The 18,699-nt window shown below is 38.9% G+C and overlaps 1 protein-coding gene across 5 annotated transcripts in view; it reads right to left on the bottom strand.

The window, feature by feature from the left end:
* MYO1D (myosin ID) overlaps positions 1–18,699 on the bottom strand; it is a 342,372-nt gene that overhangs the window by 223,280 nt on the left and 100,393 nt on the right. For all 5 annotated transcript variants that reach the window (XM_037494454.2, XM_037494457.2, XM_037494456.2 and 2 more), the window contains exons 2-6: positions 10,509–10,717; positions 8,464–8,557; positions 7,006–7,171; positions 5,251–5,304; positions 3,608–3,703 (exon numbers count right to left, since the gene is read on the bottom strand). In XM_037494454.2, coding sequence (XP_037350351.2) covers positions 3,608–3,703; positions 5,251–5,304; positions 7,006–7,171; positions 8,464–8,557; positions 10,509–10,717 — 619 coding nt within the window. The remainder of the gene's footprint in view (positions 1–3,607; positions 3,704–5,250; positions 5,305–7,005; positions 7,172–8,463; positions 8,558–10,508; positions 10,718–18,699) is intronic.

Below are 18,699 nucleotides of genomic sequence, written 5' to 3'. Positions count from 1 at the left end.
GACATTTCATGATCATTAAAATCTAACAATTACGACAATTATGACACTAGATTCAAGGTTAGCCAAGATCTTAAAGCTTTGTAGTAAGTCACTGAGGGGATGATGAATCTTCACAGAAAACAAAAATGACATCAGAGGCAGAAACATCATTCAGAGCCCTTTCGTGTGAGAGCCACTGTCATCCAAAACAAATACTTCCCTCTTCTCTATAGAGCCTTCAGTGAGGGGGCAGGTCCCGAGCTGGCTCTGAGGGCACACATGGCTGTGACGAGCAAGGAAGCAGCATGGGATATGAGCTCACACATGGGAACTCTGACTGTGGGAGCCTCTGAGACACATGCCTGGCCTTTGTCATCTGTGGCTTTCTGCTCCACAATTAGTCTTGTGGAGGCTGGGAACAACATTCACATTCTTGTATGGTCAGGCTTTTTATTTCACAGATGAAGAGCAAGAGCAGGCCCCTAAAAGCAAAGTAGTCTGCCTCGATCATGCCAAATAATCTGGTAGTATGACTTCACCTTTTTCATTCATTCAATAAATATCTGGTGTCCTAACTGTCATGGGCAGGGAGGGGTATGTCACAGACTGAATATCTGTGCCCCCCCAAAATTCACAGGTTGAAATCCCAACCTCCAATGTGATGTTATTAAGAGGCAGGGTCTCTGGGAGGTGATCAGGTCATAAGGGTGGAGTCCTCATGAACAGGATCAGTGTCCTCATAAAGACGACCCCAGAGATCGCCTGTCCCTTCTGCTCTGTGAGGACACAGCAAAAAGGCACCATCCATAAGCAGAAAACAGGCCCTTCCGAGACAAGGAATCTGCAAGTGCCTGGATCTTAGACTCCCAGCCTCCCAGAACTGTAATAACCCAGTTTACGGCACTTTTGTTGTAGCAAACCAAAGGGAGAAAGACAGATTCAAAGCTGTGTCACCTGCCTTAAGGAACTATAGCCATCAGGTTGAAAATAGGATTTCAACAGAAATTCACGATAAAGCAATGGTAATTGCTTATTTAGACAACGCAGCAGTTGCAGAGGGCCTGATTGATCTTTCTTTGGTGAGTTTCTCCTCTACTCAAGGCACAAAGACCTGGCCTGAGGTTTACCCACTGAAAGAGGACACAGGAAGGGGTCTGCTGCCTGAGAAGCACCTGTTTCTCTAGTGTTCAGGACAAAACCAGGGAAGACCTTCTAGCTGCCAGTTCTTTGACCTTGGGCAATAGACTTAACCTTGTTGCACTGCAATTTCCTCATGACTGAAATGGTCATCCTGATACACTTTTACAGAGTTGTAAGAATTGAATGAGCATTTCTATAAAGTACCTCCCTTGTTCCTAGGGCATAAAAAGAACTTAATAAGTATCAGTTATTATATTTATAAACTGTAACCAAAGAAACTAGATAATAAAATATAAATGCCCTACTGTGGGAAACTGTTGGTTGTTTACCTAACAGCCATGTCCACCTCCAATCCTTTCTTGCTGACAGAGCCCTGACTTGTTCACCTCTCTAAGTACAGGTATCCTTTAGGGTACCCCTCCTTCCCCAGCTCAGGAGGTAAATCTTCATTGGCCTAAATTAATCACAGTGATTGTTCTTACTCCTCTTGCCATGTAACTGGTTAGCTGTGGGCACAGGATGCCATTCTGATCAGTAAGACAGGTTTCCTAGCTTATAAAGGAACATAGCCAGGAACACTTCTCCTCCTGTGATTCTTGGAATTGGTGCTGTCATTTTGGGACTGTGAGGAAAATCAGCCTTAGAGGGCAGGCCAATTCAGAGAGAATGGCAGAGTTTTTAGTTGGGGAAATAAATAAGCAAACATATGGGTCCCCATCAACTCTGGGACTGCCACATCAGAGGGTTTCTTGTCATATGAGAAAATTAAGTTCCTTACTGTCTCAGGAGACTTTTAGCTGAATCTTATCTTAGCTGCTCAAGTATCTTATTATACATGATTTCTGTATTTTAGGATAATTAAATAAAATTATTACACAGAGTGTAGCACTTTATAGTTATTTATTCTATTAGTTAATCATTCTATTAATCTACATTTGCTTACATGGGAAGATATTGAGATTATACCAGAATTTCATAACAGTAGGCTTAATCAGGATGCATTGTACAATTCCCTTTATAAATATATATGCATAAACTGTTATCAGTAATTATCTCTGAGTGGTAAGCTTTAGTGTACTTTTGTTTCCTTTTGGTTCATTTCTATTTTAGGTTTTAAATATGATCATGTGTTTTGTTGTTTCTGCAGAAGATGAAGAATAAAAGGTGGGAGGGGAAGAGGAATGGAAAACTTCAATGAAAAGGGAAACTAAGCTAAATTTAGTTTAGACAAAAAGCTAAACGTTCATCTAAGACTTGCTTTCCGTGGGGACTCTGAACGATCTGGCCAAAAGTAATTTGGTGAGTAAGACACCTTGGTTAAAAAGGGGTATTTCCAGTCACAAACATTTTTTAAGTGTTGGTTGTACAATCCTTCATGCATCTCCAAATATTTCTGACCTATTCTCAGAAGACTGGACTGCTGCCCTCTATTGTTTTGTCTTCAATTAATTTCCAGCCAAAAATCTTGCTCTCAGATGATAGTAAAAGTAAAAAGTTTATGCAACCTAAGTGTCAAACAATGCAAAATTAATTGCAAGTTGTTCAATTTATAATTTATTTCCATGCACACCAATGAAAATACAGCAAAACCAGCAATGCAAGCATAATTAGTTTAAGGTGAATAATATTTTTTTTAAAGAAAAGAAACACTTCCCACATCTTAAATCCTTTCTATTATTAGCTTCTTTCATCCCCTCCCCGACCCCACAACTACAAAGGTAATGTATCTTTGGTTATAGAAGAAATTTAAATTATGGAAAAGGAGAATACAAACACCCATAATCAACATCCATTCAGAATAATTAAAATTATGGTCTAGATCCCTCCATATCTTATGGATTTTGTATTTTTCCTCCAAGAAAATAGGATAATACTGTGATTACTGTTTAATAACCTATCATAGTCTGCTATAAAATGACTAGCGGAAAATTAATTAGAAATAAAAGGGAAAGGCATTCGCCTATGTGAGTGCAGTGGCTCACAGACCAGGGAAAGGATAAATCTGAAAGCTGAATAGGAGTGCTCCAAGGGTCACAAAACTACCTGTAAGCTATTATAAGATCAGTATTTGAAAAAACAGTGAAAGGAGATCTTTGATATTCGTATTCATCCAAAGGGCTTTTTAATTTTCTTTTATCTCACCAACTTGCCTTTGGCCAAATCATATGGTGTCTTCTTTTGAGATGAATTTCCTAGTCATATCAATATTTTTATGGAATCAGAATAAAAGGGATAGATTAAAATGGAAAGAAAAGACAAGAACATAGGAAAAACATCTTTCCTGGTGATAAAATATAATAATGGGGTATTAAGCAATTGTGTTGAGTCAATAATGTATTTCTGTCCCTAAGAATTTCAAAATTAGACTAGAATCAGAGAATTGTTTATTAGCCTCAAGGCAGAAAGATAGACCACAAAATTACTTAATGTCCTTTAGGATTCTTTGTTTGATTCTATATGTCAGTTCTCTCCAAGAGGAAATGCTCACCTTTAATTGCGCTCCTACATGGATATAGTTGTAGGATGAGAGGGACTTCTGGAGGTGGAGAGAGCGCAGCATCTGCTCTGAACCTCCTTGGAGTAGCTGAAAAAATATTGAAATAAAAATAAATCGGCAAAATACATACTGACCCAAAGAGACCAAATATTCTAATTTAATGGTAATTTAGCTTTTATTAATTTCCTGGGCTTAATTCACAAAGGTCCTCCTAATTCAGCATGAAAGGATTTTTTTCTTTACAACTTGAAGCAAGTAAATGGCTTCGCCAACATCAGTCATGGGGAATGTTATGAAGTCTTGAAGAAAACACTTAAGAAGGGTTAGCTCTTTCACAACTGGCATAAAAAGCTCCTGCTTTTCCTATGGTCATCTGTAACAGGAGCCTATGCTCTGTGGTGGTCTCCTGCTTGGCAGCCCCGTTATCCAGACAGGGTAGAGCTGCTTCAGGATTCAGAAAGTCAGCACTGCCACAGAGTCAGAGGTATCAGCAGACAGTCACATGGTGAATCACAGTGGAAACACACAGCTTTTCCTCATCAAGCCCTCTCACAGGAAAGGACCACTGAATAACTATGAGTGCATTAGACAAAGACAAATAATAACATTTTTATGGAAGTGGGTGAAACACTGGGAAAGAGTTATGGGTTCTTGAAATAAACAGAACTCTTTCGTAGAAAAACAGTTTATTGAAAACATGGTAAACTGTCAACAAAGTCACATTATATAGAACATGCCTTTGGAGAGCACTGCATTTAAAACACTAAATTGTATGCTTTGCTTTACTTAAAAGGTGTAATTGTGACATTTTAATATTGATCACTTAAACCAAATATATCAGAACTTGTCTATGCAAATGAACAGTGTTTATGAAAGCCGTTACCCAGGAGAAACATCGGATGAATGGTATTCAAATTACACTGTACAGTCACCTTCAGAGTCAGGTTACACACCAAAATCAATCTTACTTTTTAAAAATCCAAAATTGTATTGCTTAATCCGATCACTCACTTTGTTCACCTTGGTTTATATTACCTTGGGCTTTAAAAAATTATAAAAATGTGTCAAACAAGTGTAAAGACTTGCAACAGTAGGGCAAGTGTAAGATTTTGCTTAGATTCTAAAAAGTATGACCAAAAGAGGTATTTAAATATTTTCCCTTAAACAATCACAGCTTTGAATAGATACAGACAATTTTTCTTTGAATTCATACACCCTGGTTATTTTTTAAAGTAATCCTATTGCTTTATCATCTCCATGAACAAAGTAAGCTGCATTTGTATTCCCACTTCTGGAGCTCTCAAATATGGGAACAACAGCTTCAAGTCAAATTACAACAGAAATAACATAGTTAGAATTTCCTGTTTCAAAAGTTTTTCATGTCATTCAACTACTATCTACTAGTACTGTTCGACCAAGGCGGTCATCTGCCTGGCTGGTCATCTGCTGGCTCTTCCTAATTAACAGTCCCACTCTTGGAACTTGAGAAGCATACTGGAAGGATGTGTGCTCACGAGTGTGATGTCCTGTGCCAGTGGAGGCCTGGGAGGCACATGAGAGGGGTGGGGCCCAATATGAAAACATTCATTTCCTGAGCAAGTAATTGGTCATCTGCATAACAGCAGATTACTAACCTGATAGAAAGAATGGAAGCTTCTTTCTCCTGGCTGTTGCACAATCACTCGCGACTACGACAAAACACATTAAAATGGTTAATCTGAGAACGTACTGCTAAAACAAAATGGAAGCGACTTTTCAGGAAATCCTACATGAAACAGTGCATTTAGACACCCTAAAGACCCATGGACAGTAGACATATAAGCAGAGACCCCCCTCTTTGGGGCTTTCTGTGTAATTTTTTGATAATTCTTTTTACTACTTAACATAGAATTCCCTAAACTTTCAGAGAAAGGTGCTATTTTGATTTTTTTTTTAACCTGAAACCTAATAGAATGTTTCTTAAGGGGTAAGAATTCTAAGTGGGGAGAATCAGAAAGGGATGTTAGGGAGGAATATTTTCAACTTTCTCTTCTCCAGATTCTGCTGGAATTTTAAAGAGCATTGTCACATACTATAACAGAATCAATTGAACAAGATCTGTCAATAGAGACCTCTGTCTTCAACGGTTTCAAAAAGACTGCAATTTAAGAGGGCTCAAAATGTATGTTCATTCCAAGGATTCTTTTTTATTATGTATATAAAGTGAAGTCATGCCATTTTAGGAAAAAAGACTAAAAATAACTGTCATTTCCTGTCTTTTTTCAACTGACTTTAATAAAACATGTATTTCCCTAAGAATCTGACTTCAATTTAACAAACAAAAATAAAGATTATACTGCATTATACCACCATGAAGGATGCTATGGCATTACTGGGGTGGGAAATCCTTAACTGAGAAGGCAAGTTAATTCCGACCCAAGGAAAATTCCAGGTGGAGACTTAATGTGGGAAAGGGCAATCTCAGCTGCAAAAACAGGCAAGTAAACTCTGAGTGCTCTCTTATACCACTTTCTGGTGGTCCCAATATGGAAGTTTTAATTGGAATCTTCTATACGTCAGGTCTAACATTCATGTGGGCAAATACAAACATATTCTCTTTCACTGACCAAATGCAGTATGCTTTACATTCGGTTCTAAAATCACAAGGTCCATTGATGTTACTAGTGATATAAAACAGTGAACAGAAACTAGAAGAAACTGAGATTTCACATGAATTAAAATGAAAACAGATGGAAGATGGTGATACAGAAAGAGAGTAAAACTGATCAGTACTAGATTGGTTTTTGTTAAATCCTACCCAGAAGTTGGCACACACTGATAGACCTCTTCCACTTTCCTCCAGCTCCAAACCCAAATCTTTTTTTTTTTTTTAAACTTTTTCTTTAAGATTTATTTATTTATTTATGCAAGCACTGGGTACAGTCAGAAGCGCAGGAGGGTGAGAGAATTCACCAGAGCCAGAACGGGGAGCAGAGCAGGCAGAAGGACCAAAGTACACTGCTGAGGGGAGCAGCGGGCGGCAGGAGAGGTCTGCGTGCCATGTGGGACCCTCCTCTGGTGGTCGGGGAGCAGCCGGGGATCGAACCAGCACTGCACAGGCTGCGGGCAGCTTTGCAACCCAGCGCTCAACCGCTGCGCCACCGGGGAGGCCCCAAACCCAAATCTTTATCTAAAAAGTTTAGATAAACTTTTCCAACTCGATATTGCAAATACTAATAAGAGAACACTAAAGGAGACTCTTGGCATGGAAAGATAATTGAGGAGCAGAAAGGAAGAAGGGGATGAAAAGCTACTCTGAAGCACTTGAAGAAATTCTATAAATATAATCAGGTTTTTAAAAAAACATTTAGCTTCATAAACATTACCCTCAGAAATTAAGCTGATTTTACCTTCTCTAATAAGTAGTTATTGATATGTCCTCCAATAGGGTCTCCCTTGAAATCAAAGTTGATATCCATGTATTTCCCAAACCTGCTTGAGTTGTCATTGCGATTGGTTTTGGCATTTCCAAAAGCTTCCAAAACACAGTTGGACTTTAGTAACATATTCTTCACTCTTTAACACAGAAAACAAGTCATTATAAAATGTTTCTGAGGTTTGATGAATGAGATTTGCAGTAAAACACATGCAAATATTTATACAGCGGTGCTGACTACAGCACTGTTTGGAAGAAAACAAAACAAAACCCTAAGTGTACACCAACAGGGACACTTCAATTCATGACTGAAAATAAACTTTTGTTTCCTAGTTTGTGTACTGACAGAGAGAGATATCCAGCATATATTAATGAATGAGAAGATGTAAAATAGTATGTACTGCAGGGTCTTTGTGTGTATGTGTATACACACATGCATGTAAGGCATGCATGGGTTAGTAAATGTTTAAGAACCTGGAGGAGGGGCACACCTCCATGGCTGCCTCGCTGATGGGTAGGTAGGGTAGGATTTCAGGGAGCTTTCACCTTCAACACAATGCTCTAATTTTCTTTTTTTTTTTTTTTTTTTTTTTAAGAACATTTTATTTACATAAGGATAAATGTGGGAAGAAAATGTTTTGGAAAGAATGGGTGTCACAGAATATGGTATTATTATTATTATAGTACTTGCTTACAAAGACTAGACTAGTAAGATTTATTAGCTAGTTATACATCATAAATGTGACTTTAATTAGTTTAGAGATTGCTCATTATGTTGCTTAAAGCCCTATGGAATCTCTCTGTATCAGTTGTTGAATGCATGCTTTGAATAAAGAACTCTAGCTTATTAAGCAAATACTATGTGCCAGGACCTGTACCAGCCCCGGGCAGTACAGGCAAGCTTTATTGCTCATTTGACTGTGAGCTGCAGCATGGTGTGGCAATGACATCCATTGAGAAAATGAATCCTAGCTAGAGTTGCTAATATCAGGGGTGATAATAATGGGCAGGTGTGGACCTATATCTCAGCGCCCCCCTTCACTCTAGGGAACCTAGAGCTTCCCAGGCAGAATTTAAAAGACAATCGGTGCAGTGGAAGAGAATTTGGACAATAAAACCCACCAATGTAATGTACCGACCACATCTAACATTTAAGGCAGCAGTTATAAACTAGAATTGAGAAGCTTTCATTTGTTTTGGAATAGCTTTATTTTGTTCTATATTTAGGTAAAGCTTATCATAGTAGTAAGATTTATCTATTAAAAACAAATACAGCAGAATGATATAAATAAAAGCACAAAAACAGTAGACAAAAACAATCAAAGTAATTACATCATCAATAAATGCCTGAAACACACATGTTTAGGCCTGGCTAGGTCTATACAGAAAATGAGGTTCCCATCAGTTTCCCCCGCTACTGGACTGTCCTTACCGTTCAACTTCCGCTCTCTGGCTGGGGTTGGTGATGGCCGCAATGTACTGCATGATGTACTTACTGGCTTCAGTTTTACCAGCTCCACTTTCCCCTGGTGGAAAAAATTGTGCAAACTGAACATTATAACTTAAAACAGGAGTCAGCTATTTTCTAATAGAATAATTTAAAAATTGATGTTAGTTATTTATTTAAGATCCCTTGGGTATCACTGTTGGCTCTTTTGGAGTTATTTCCCCTCTCTTGATATGGAGTTGGCTCTCACAGATCTCAACGTGGTGAAAAAGGGAAAACTACTGGGGAAGTACAATAACAGAGTACAAGTCAAGATTTACTTAGTTAAAAATATCAAGGGATAAAATGTGATGAACTAATTCCTTAGACTAAAGATCTAGAACTTAGAAGTGACTCAACATACTGCAAAAAAGACATGAATGATTCAAACAGCTAAGTTCATATAACCTTATTTTCTGTAACAGAATTTCTTTTAATAACAATGAAGTGACTCTTTCAAGGAAATTAAAGTTAGTGTGCTTTTAGTGAAGAAACAAAAGAGCAGGTTCCAGGAAGATGGTGTCCCCAAAAGCATGACAACTGGTATAGCAGGGGCAGCGGCGGGGGTGGGGGTGGTGGTGAGGATGAATATATAACTATCTCCCTAATTTTTAGTGTTTGTCTCCTGACTCAGAAACTCCACTACTAGAAATTTAACATTATGGAAATACAGAAAAATGCTAACATAATCAAATAACAATAATCTTTAAAGGTTTTAAGATCATTTCTATAGACTATACTATGTGTCATAGTTAAAATCTAAAAATGGTATTGCCTATCGGTAGAGGACTGGGTCAATCAATTACGATGCTACTATGTGAGAGACTACTACACAACTGTTAAAGAGAAACACCACTTGTACAGGTACTTTAATGTGCCTGTATATTTTTAAAAGGTAAAACAAGTTATATAATACCCATTATAATTTCATAATTATACACTTAAATTACATCTCAATGTGTATTTGATTATATACTTGCACATGCAGAGAAAATGTATGAAGGATAAACACAACATTATCTGCTGCTACTGATGGGATTTCATATTTAAATAATAATAGCCAAGGGGAAGGGACTTTTTGCTTTTGATTTATACAACTTAACATAATTGTTTGCTCTTTCCTAACCTCCCCTTACAACCAGTTGATATGGCTTTCCTAACTTGTTTTAATAAAATTAGCTTTAGCACATGACTCTTTAACTCCAACATTAAGTTAAGCTGTTCAATTCCTCTGACCTTTAATATTGTCACGTGTAAGATACAAACACAACTGTTCTACTTAACATTTAGAGAGTTGTTTTGATAACCCAAATGGAATAAAGATCACAAAGGTTTTTTTAAAAAGTATAAAGCCACTAATACAAATGTGAGGTGGTTCCCACAGTTGGAAGAGGCCACCCTGGGTCAGAGGGCAGACAAATTTCTTGTCTCCATTTCACTAGGCTGGAAGGGCTTAGCTTTACATAGAGTTCAGCTCCAGTTCTTGGGCACACGGAGGCTGTTGCTATCTCCTCTTCTTTGGGCTGAACGCTCCAGTCCCTATCCTGATAGCATCTCCCAGCCCCCAGGTCTCTCTGTAGCCCTTAACATTAGCTCCCATTCACCCATCTACAATGAGTTTATTTCTTCATTTTTGGTACCTCTGGATTTTATTTTCTTAGCTTCATTCTGTTATTTAAACTATTTCATTTTATAGTTTATTCAATACTTTTATGTGTCTGAGATGAAAAAAAGGTTTCCACACCAGTTCAGATTACAAAATTGACCAGAATTACATCTCAATGTGTACTGTAAATGAAGCAAAGAACTGAATTCAGTTAGAAATGACAAATAATTCAGTATTTAATGTTCATTACTTTTTAAAAAATCCCATAAAATTGTTTTAATTTCTACTTTTAAGAAAGATCTAATGAACCATTTGGATCCTCCAGGTAGTACCAACCCAAATAAGCTAACACATTTTGGAAGTACCAAGAACCCTCTCTAAATACCTGATATCATAATACAGGTGTCTTTTGATCGCCTCTTCATAGCCTTGTAAGCAGCGTCAGCAATAGCAAAAAGATGAGGCGGCCTCTCATAAAGTTCACGTCCTTTATACTGCTCAATTGTGTCTTTCTCATAGATGTTCAATGGCTTGTAAGGATTCACAGAAACCACGACTTCTCCAATGAATGTGTAGATGCGCCCTTTCTCAAATCTGCACAAAAGCAAAGGGGGAAAGGAGCTGTGGTTAGATGATAGAGAAACGCTATTTCTTTCCCATGAATCTTTTAGGAAAACTCAATATCACAGAACAATTTCTGAACTGACATTTCACTGGTTCAGACTTCACTTTTAGAGACAATGCCTGAGGCTGTATCCCCTTCAGATGCTGCTAGTAGAAAAGAACAATAGGGGTTAAAGGTCAAGAAAAAGGAATTTAATTTTTTGGGTGGTTAAGAGATGTCCTATTTCCAAAATGCAAAAGGGCAAGAAAGTGTGTGTGTCAGGGGAGGGGAGGTAGATAAAACAGTTGAAGACAACCTAAGAATTCTAGAAGGAAAAGAAACTGAAGATAATGCAGGTCTTGAAATCCACTTAGCCAGATTTTCCACTACAAAGAAGACTGCCCAAATACATTTATTTCTTCTTCCTCTTGAATCCCCACTTTAATCTCAAGAAAGGAATAAACAGAAAAAGCCCTATCAGAGAGAATGGTAGGAGACATTTTTAGTATGAATCAAATTCATTTTTAAAATGCTTAAAATTCCACTGGGTCGCTATACCATTACTTAATCGCTCCTCTCCTTCCTGCTATTGTAAACAATACTACAGAAAACATTAGGCACATAATCATACAAATCAACACTTTTATTTCTGTGGGACAGATTCCTAGGAATGGGATAGCTGTTAGGAGGCATAAATATTTTTAAAGGCAATGATCCCACCTCTTCCTTATAGAAAAGGCAAAAAAGTCACCCCATATGTAATTTGTACGTATCACTGTATGTATATATATTTTACAAATGAACACACAAGCATGGAAAAAATACAAAAGAACATGTTAAGTTTTACATATTCTTTATATATTGATTATATAATATGATGATGAGCGTGAAGGCCATGTGGGTGGTTGGGAGGAAGCCACAGGAACAAAGTACAAAAGAGCAAAAAACCCTAGCATATATGATATGGCTACAAAACAAAGTCTAGAAACTCATCTATATTCACTCTTTATCTATAAGCATAAGCATATGAATGAGTGCTAGACCACTGCCCAAATGGATGCTTCTACACAAGTGCTACTAACACTCCATTTGCCAAGAGGCACAGGTAAACATGGAGCTCGAGGTCAAGAGCTGAAGGAAGGAAATGCCCCAGCGGGCAAAGTGCTGGTTCATGAAGCACAGCCCAGGTCCTGAGCACTTCTGCTGAGGGGTCAGGGTGGGCAGAGAAATAACTAAGCATTCGGGAACAAAAGGCAAGAACCTTGAACTTCCTTTACACTGTCATAAAGGCTGCCAGCTACAATTTGGAGTGGAAATAATCATGCTGATATGTCAACAATAAATTAAAGTGGGCCTCCCTGATGGCCTAGGGGTTAAGTCTCAGCACTGGCAATGCCAGGGCCTGAGTTCGATCCCCGGCCAGGGAGCTAACCGACATGGTGCAGCAGACCTCTCCTGTCTCACCTGCTGCTGTATTTCAATAGATCTGCCTATTCTGCTCCCCACGCTGCCTTTGGTGAATCCTTTGACCCTGCGCACCTCTGACCTGCACACCAGTTCTTTTATGCAAAAATAACTAAAAAAAAAAAAAGGCAAAAGTTTTGTCAAGCAATTACTATCTAATTAAATAAGTGTCTATTAACCACTTTCAGGTTTCCTGTGCATTTTTCTACAGTGGTTTTCCTATGCAGTCTCCCTAGTGTTAGAAAGTTTATGTGGTAGCTAAAAGCACCAACCCCGGAGTCCTTCAGCTGGGTCTGAAGACTCATGGTGCAAACTAACAACGGTAAGACCTTGTGAAAGCTACTTAAGCTCCATGTGTTTCAGCTTCTTAATCTGTAAAATGGTGATAATTATACCCTTCTCTCCCTCTGGCACTGAGTATTTAAAAAAAAAGCAATTAATCTTTTGCTTCCAATTATTTACCACATGAAGGAGATTTCTAATAAATGCTTTTATTTTATTAACATTGCTACTTAAGTCACAGCAATCACTACACACAAGGAATTAATTCAATGACCATAATCTGATTCCCTGCCTCAGCCGTCAGTCAACCACGTCACAAGCAAAATGTCTATATAACACAAGCTCAAAGACCACAGAAATAATACAAACATAAGGGTCACTATTCAAGCTTTTCTGGCTTAACCTGCAAATTTGCAGGACACGCTCAATAATTACCTTCAAGGATAAGAATGAAAGGACAAGAATTCTTTGTTTTACCAAGCACTATCCCACTGGGGGCGAGAAAGAGAAGGGTGTTAGGGGAAAATTTTTTCTCGTGATCCTGGAACCCCGTGCCAAGAGCATATAACATATATGATTAAAAATGTTGTGTGCATCTAAGATTCCAGGTCCGTCTAACCATGTGCTTTGTCTGAAATTCCATTTTATTTCAGATGGAATTCTTTATCAAAACTGCTAAGCCTTGTTTGTTAGACACTTAAAGTTCACGTATAATATTATCAACTGCATACCTATTAATTTGAAGACAGTGCAAAAGTTCAACAAAAGTTCAAAGGTACCAAATAAAATGCAATGCTTCAGCAATTTACAAGACGTCAGAAGGTTATCTTATTTGAAACTCAGCTTGGTTATTAAAGAGGAAATTTTCAATCTGATTAGATCCTACGATCACCACTAGATGGTGCCATATATACACTTTAAAAGCAACTCAATCAAGATTTCCACTCCCCTTGGAATGCCATAGTGGATGAAGTAAGTACTAGGTGATACAGTCACCTGCTTGGTTTGCCTCCAGGAGGAACTGCAGTAATTATCCTAAATGATGGGGTGATGCCATCTCTTACAAGAGACTATGGAAAGCATTTTTAAGACCAACGTGTGCAAACCTTTAATGATAAACTTATAATTAATTCTTCAAATATTCAATATCTACTTTGTGCCAGATAGTGGGCCTGACTGGAGATTAAAAAAAGAAATAAAGAACAAGGAAAGCCTTGTAAATAAATAACAAGACAACATGATAGATGAAATAATAATAAAGGCATATACTGTGGTAGCCAGGATGATCACAACAAAGCCCTTTCAATGAGGAACCCTAAAAGAGTAACACACTCCACAGCAGCGCACACAAGCTCTTTTGTGTTCTGGCCTCCACATTTCTCTTCACTTGACTTACCTAACTCCTCACAACACACTCACCCATTAAAATCTCTCTGCCTCCCCAGTCCCTGTGAGCTCACTCCTGCTCTCACAGTAACAAGCTATTTAAAGTCCCAGAGGGCAGAATGCTTTCAACGCTTTCCCAGGGGGTTTATTCTGCTTCAGATACCCTTTCCCCACCCAGTCTCTTCTTCCCCATCTGCTTGGTAGAGTGTCACTGCTTTCCTTCTTCAAAAACAGGCATCAGCTTCTTTAGAAAGCCAGTGTTTTCCCCTCTCCCAAATTTTATTTGAGATGATTAGATTTCAAGTGTACCCTTAAGACTTCTAAGTTAGGTTCATCTAGTAGAAGAATTCAGTTATCCTTGACTGACTTATTTAACTACAAGGAATCAATTATAATCAAGAGACGTTTCCCCCCTCCACTGCAGCACAGGCCCATAAGTAATGTTCTGGACACCAGCCGGGTGTCCCACAATTCAACTCAATTCTGACACTGTCGAGACAGCATTAGAGTCCACAAGCTAAGGGTTCAGTCCTACAAGACTAAGAGCAATCTTCAGGTGCTAACAGCCAAGTCCAGGTTATCACCTGTGCTCTGAATCACCAGCTACTGATTGGAGGTTCTCACAACCCCCTCCTTGGAATTCAGATACAAGACTCAGAGCTAGAGCAACTCACAGAATTCAGAGAAACATTTTACTTACTAGACCACTGGTTTATTATAAACAGACTACGCACAGGACAAGGCATGTGGGAGGGGCATGGAGGTTCCCTGTCCTTTCCAGGCACACCACTCTCCCCTGCTTATACCTGCTCACCAATGCAGCAGCTCTCTAAACCTTTTGGCTTTTTTATGGAGGCTTCATTACATAGGCCTTAATTCACTAGTCATCAGCAGTTGATTCATACTCTAGTCCCTCTCCCCTGGAGTTTGGGGAGCTTGGGGAGAGCAGATCTTAAGTTCTACCCCTCTAATCTCGTAGTTGGTTCTCCTGGCACCAAGTGCCCATCCTAAAATGAGGGTTCAAAAGTTACCTCATTAACATGACAAAACACACCTTGATTGCTCTCATTCTTTAGGAAATTCCAAGGATTTTAGGAAATCTGTGCCAAAAAAAAAAAAAAAAATGGGACAAAGACCAAATACATATTTCTCAGTATAAGTCACTGCATCACATAGGATTCTGCAGATGTCATCAATATATGATCCTAAGGGTGGCCCAATCCAACATGGCTGGTGCCCTTATGAGGAGGAAAGTGCCCTGTGAAGACAGAGATTGACAAGGAGGGCACCATGTGGAGACAGGTAGCTTGGGACAACCCCAGATGTGCCAAAATTCGAGGGCCACCACTAGGAGGCAGGAAGAAGCAAGGAAGGATTTGCCTCCCACAGGTTTCAAGGTGCTGACATCTTGACTTGAACTTCTAGGCTTCAGAGCTGTGAGACAATAAATGTCTGTTGTTCTAAGTCACCCAGTTTGTGGTAATTTGTCATAGCGTCTCTAGGAAATGCATACAAGTAGTTACAGCAAAATAAATTCAACAAAACACACCTCTATCTCATGTTTAAAGAAATGCAATAACACTGAAAATATGATATAAATTTTCACCCACAGATCAGGAGTCTTGATGGTGAACAATGTTAGTAAGAATAAGATATCACAGGGATCTTCCCATCATAGGTACAATCTTAACTGGTCTTGTAAGAGGGTGGTCCCCAGGAAAGGGGGAGGTTCCCTGCCCCACCCAAGGGAGGGTGGAGCTGAGCAGGAAGAGGAGAAGCTGCAGAAGAGACTGAGGAAGGAAGCAGGATGGAGCCAGGAGACCTGGAGGAGGCGCATGGAGCCTAGAGACATGTGAAGAAACTGCGCTTGTCTTTTGGTTGTGGACTGGGGTGAGACCCATGGGGAGGTGACAATGGCAGCTTTTATCTTGATATTGATTTTGCTCTTTTCCTTCCGGGCTTGTCTGGTTGTTTCTGACCCTTTTCTGTGGGTTCCCACTGGAAGATGCTTTAGACTTGTGGCAGGCTTTGGGGCCTTGTTCTGGGCCAATCCCATATGGATGGAGTTTTACCCACGAGGGGACGGGTAACTTTGGGTGCTTCATTTAGAAACTAAATTCTTTGCCTTTCCTGTATTGTTTCCTAATTAAAGTTCCTTCCCATTAAAGTCTCATATGTTTTGTGTTGATGCGGCGAATGGCAGAACCCATTTAGAACAGGCAAGTTTGCGGGGTTTTGGGCTGCCCCTCTCCCTGTCCTATAACAGTCTCAATCCCTTTCAATCCATTCTTCATACAGCAGGAGGTACAGCCTTAAAATATAAATGTAATTGCTCAGTCCAGCCCTTAAATCTTTTCAATGGAAAGTCTCAATGTCAAGTCAAACTGACACTCAGGTATTTGCTCATCTCATGCCAGAATAAAACAAGTTGTTTTGCTCTGGCCCAGAATAAAAACAAGTTCTTTTTCCATCTAAACTTCCCCTTAGCCCCCATCATCCCATATTTATTCCTTTATATAGTAGTTATCACAAGTAGTTTCTTGGTTTTTGTCTGTCTCCAGGGGAAGAGAGACCAACTACATCTATCTTGTTCAGTGCTTTATCTTTAGCATGCAGTGTAGGGCCTGGAATTTAGGGGGAGATGGCTATATATTGGATGAATGAAAAAAATAAAGGAATGAACAAGTGAGCCTCCAGCCCACTCTGTTCTCTTAGAAATGGCTTTGCATCCTATTTATAGGGGAAAATATCAAGCTATTGTGTGAAAAACTTTAAATCTTGACCATTTTTCTCTATTAATTTAGTTTTACTTCTCTTTTTTCTGCTGACTTTCAAAAATGGGGCTGAGGGAGTATTAAATATAGCAAGCTATTACCTAATTTTTAAAAGATGTGCCAATTCCCTGTCCCAACAGAAAACAATCTTTTTTTTTTCTGAAATAGTATCTTTGTTTTTTTTATTTTTTAAATAAATTTTATTTTTATATTCCCCATACAATTGCAACCCCCTTATTTTGACCCCAATCCCTCCCCTCCCCACCCCCAACAGAAAACAATCTTATCTCTCTTCATGTGGGGCAGCCTCATGTAATCTAGATACAAATAGCAATTTTTATTCTAGGAAAACATAATTAAAAGGTACCTACTCCAACTCATCTTCTGAGATAGATTTTTCACTGTTGGAGGAGGAAGTTACCAAATAAGTGGGGTTGACTGGTGACTGGCGGTATCGGTACAAACCCACAGTGTATGGGAAAGAGGGGTAGGAAGTGAGAGGGAGCTGGAGATGCACACATATTTCCTAGCATTCAGGAGAGAGCTGAGAAGCAATGACACACATACCTTGGCTTGTTAACACTATTCTTCTTAACTAAAAGGACCCAGAGCTCTGAGAAGAACAGCTGATTCCAGAGCTGAGCAGGGAAAGTACAAGATAGTCATCTTAGTCATCTGGAATATCTTGTTGAGCCAGAAAGTAGGGAAGTACTCAAAGAATAACAGGGACATGTCAAAAGGACCCAAAACCCAGCCTGAATGGGCTCCCACTGGCCAAACCTAGGACCACATAACATTGACTAAACACATACATTGACTAAATAAGAAACTATGAGTTTATACTGATACAAAAATCAATGAGAAGGAAAAACTATTCTTTTGAGTAGAATGCCAAGAAATTCAGAAGGACTGATATGGGTTACAAAAGTATCAGTGTATGCTAAAACTAGCAGTTGACATTTTAATAGGAAAACGATATTTACATACCTCAAAGTATGTTCTCCCCTCGAATTACTTATTAATTACAAAGGAAAAGACAATGACAGTGGAAAAAAGTGACCAGTTAAGCCAAGTTATCAAAATGAATATCACCAATGTTGAAACAAATTCACAGAGTCACTTGTGATGGTTAATTTTATGAGTCGGTTTGACTGGGACTTGGTCAAACATTATTCTGAGTATGTCCCTGGGGGTGTTCCTGGTTGAGAGTAACATCAGAATTAGCAGGCTGGGTAAAGCAGATAGCCCTTGGTAAAGCAGAGGCAGGTGAGCCTCACCCAATTCCTTGATGGCCTGATTAGAATAAAATGGTGAGTAGAAAAAGAATTCCTTCTCAGATCATGTTCAGTGAAGTAAGCCAGGAAGAAAAAGAAAAATACCGGTGGTCTCACTCATAGCAGGAATTTAGAAAACACAATTAAGGGATCAGGAAAAAGACTAATTATGATAAAGTAAAAATCAAAATGCAACTATGAACCAGAGACACACTACGGGGGGGGGGGGAGCAGAGGGGGACAGAAGAGAGTAGGATCTAAACAAGGGGGGTGGGAATTTTACAGAGACTATAACCAAAATGGAAATACATACATTGTACAAAAATGAAAAATGATGTAAAAAACATATAAAAGAAAAAAAAAAGAAAAAAAAAGAGAATTCCTTCTCTCTGCCTGCCTGACTGATCTGGGACATAGGTCCTTTTCGTGCCTTTGCAGTCAGACTCAAACTGGACCTACAGTGTAGGCTTCTGGGTCTCTAGCTCACTAACCACTGGTTTTTAGCTTCTCAGCCTTCCGTGATGATGTAAGCCAAACACCCTCTTTATACACATATACCCACTGGTTCTATATCTCTGAAGAATCTGGACAAATACAGATTTTGATACTAGAGGTGTTTCTAGAGGAACAAAATTTAATCTAAATTGGTTCTGGGGGGTTTCTGACATTGGCATTCTCACTTTTTTAGATTTAAAGTCACTAATGATTCTAGTTCCAGTAGTTAAGAGAGCACTGACAGATAGTCCATGGTGTGACCTGGCAATAGAGATATACAAGTAATCTCCATTGGAT

This window comes from Talpa occidentalis, unplaced genomic scaffold (genome assembly GCF_014898055.3).
Source record: "Talpa occidentalis isolate TD23 unplaced genomic scaffold, MPIMG_talOcc4v2.1 talOcc4.7, whole genome shotgun sequence".
Lineage (NCBI taxonomy): Eukaryota > Metazoa > Chordata > Mammalia > Eulipotyphla > Talpidae > Talpa > Talpa occidentalis.
The sequence above is the reverse complement of the archived record's forward strand: the minus strand, read 5'-3'. Positions and strand labels throughout refer to the sequence as shown.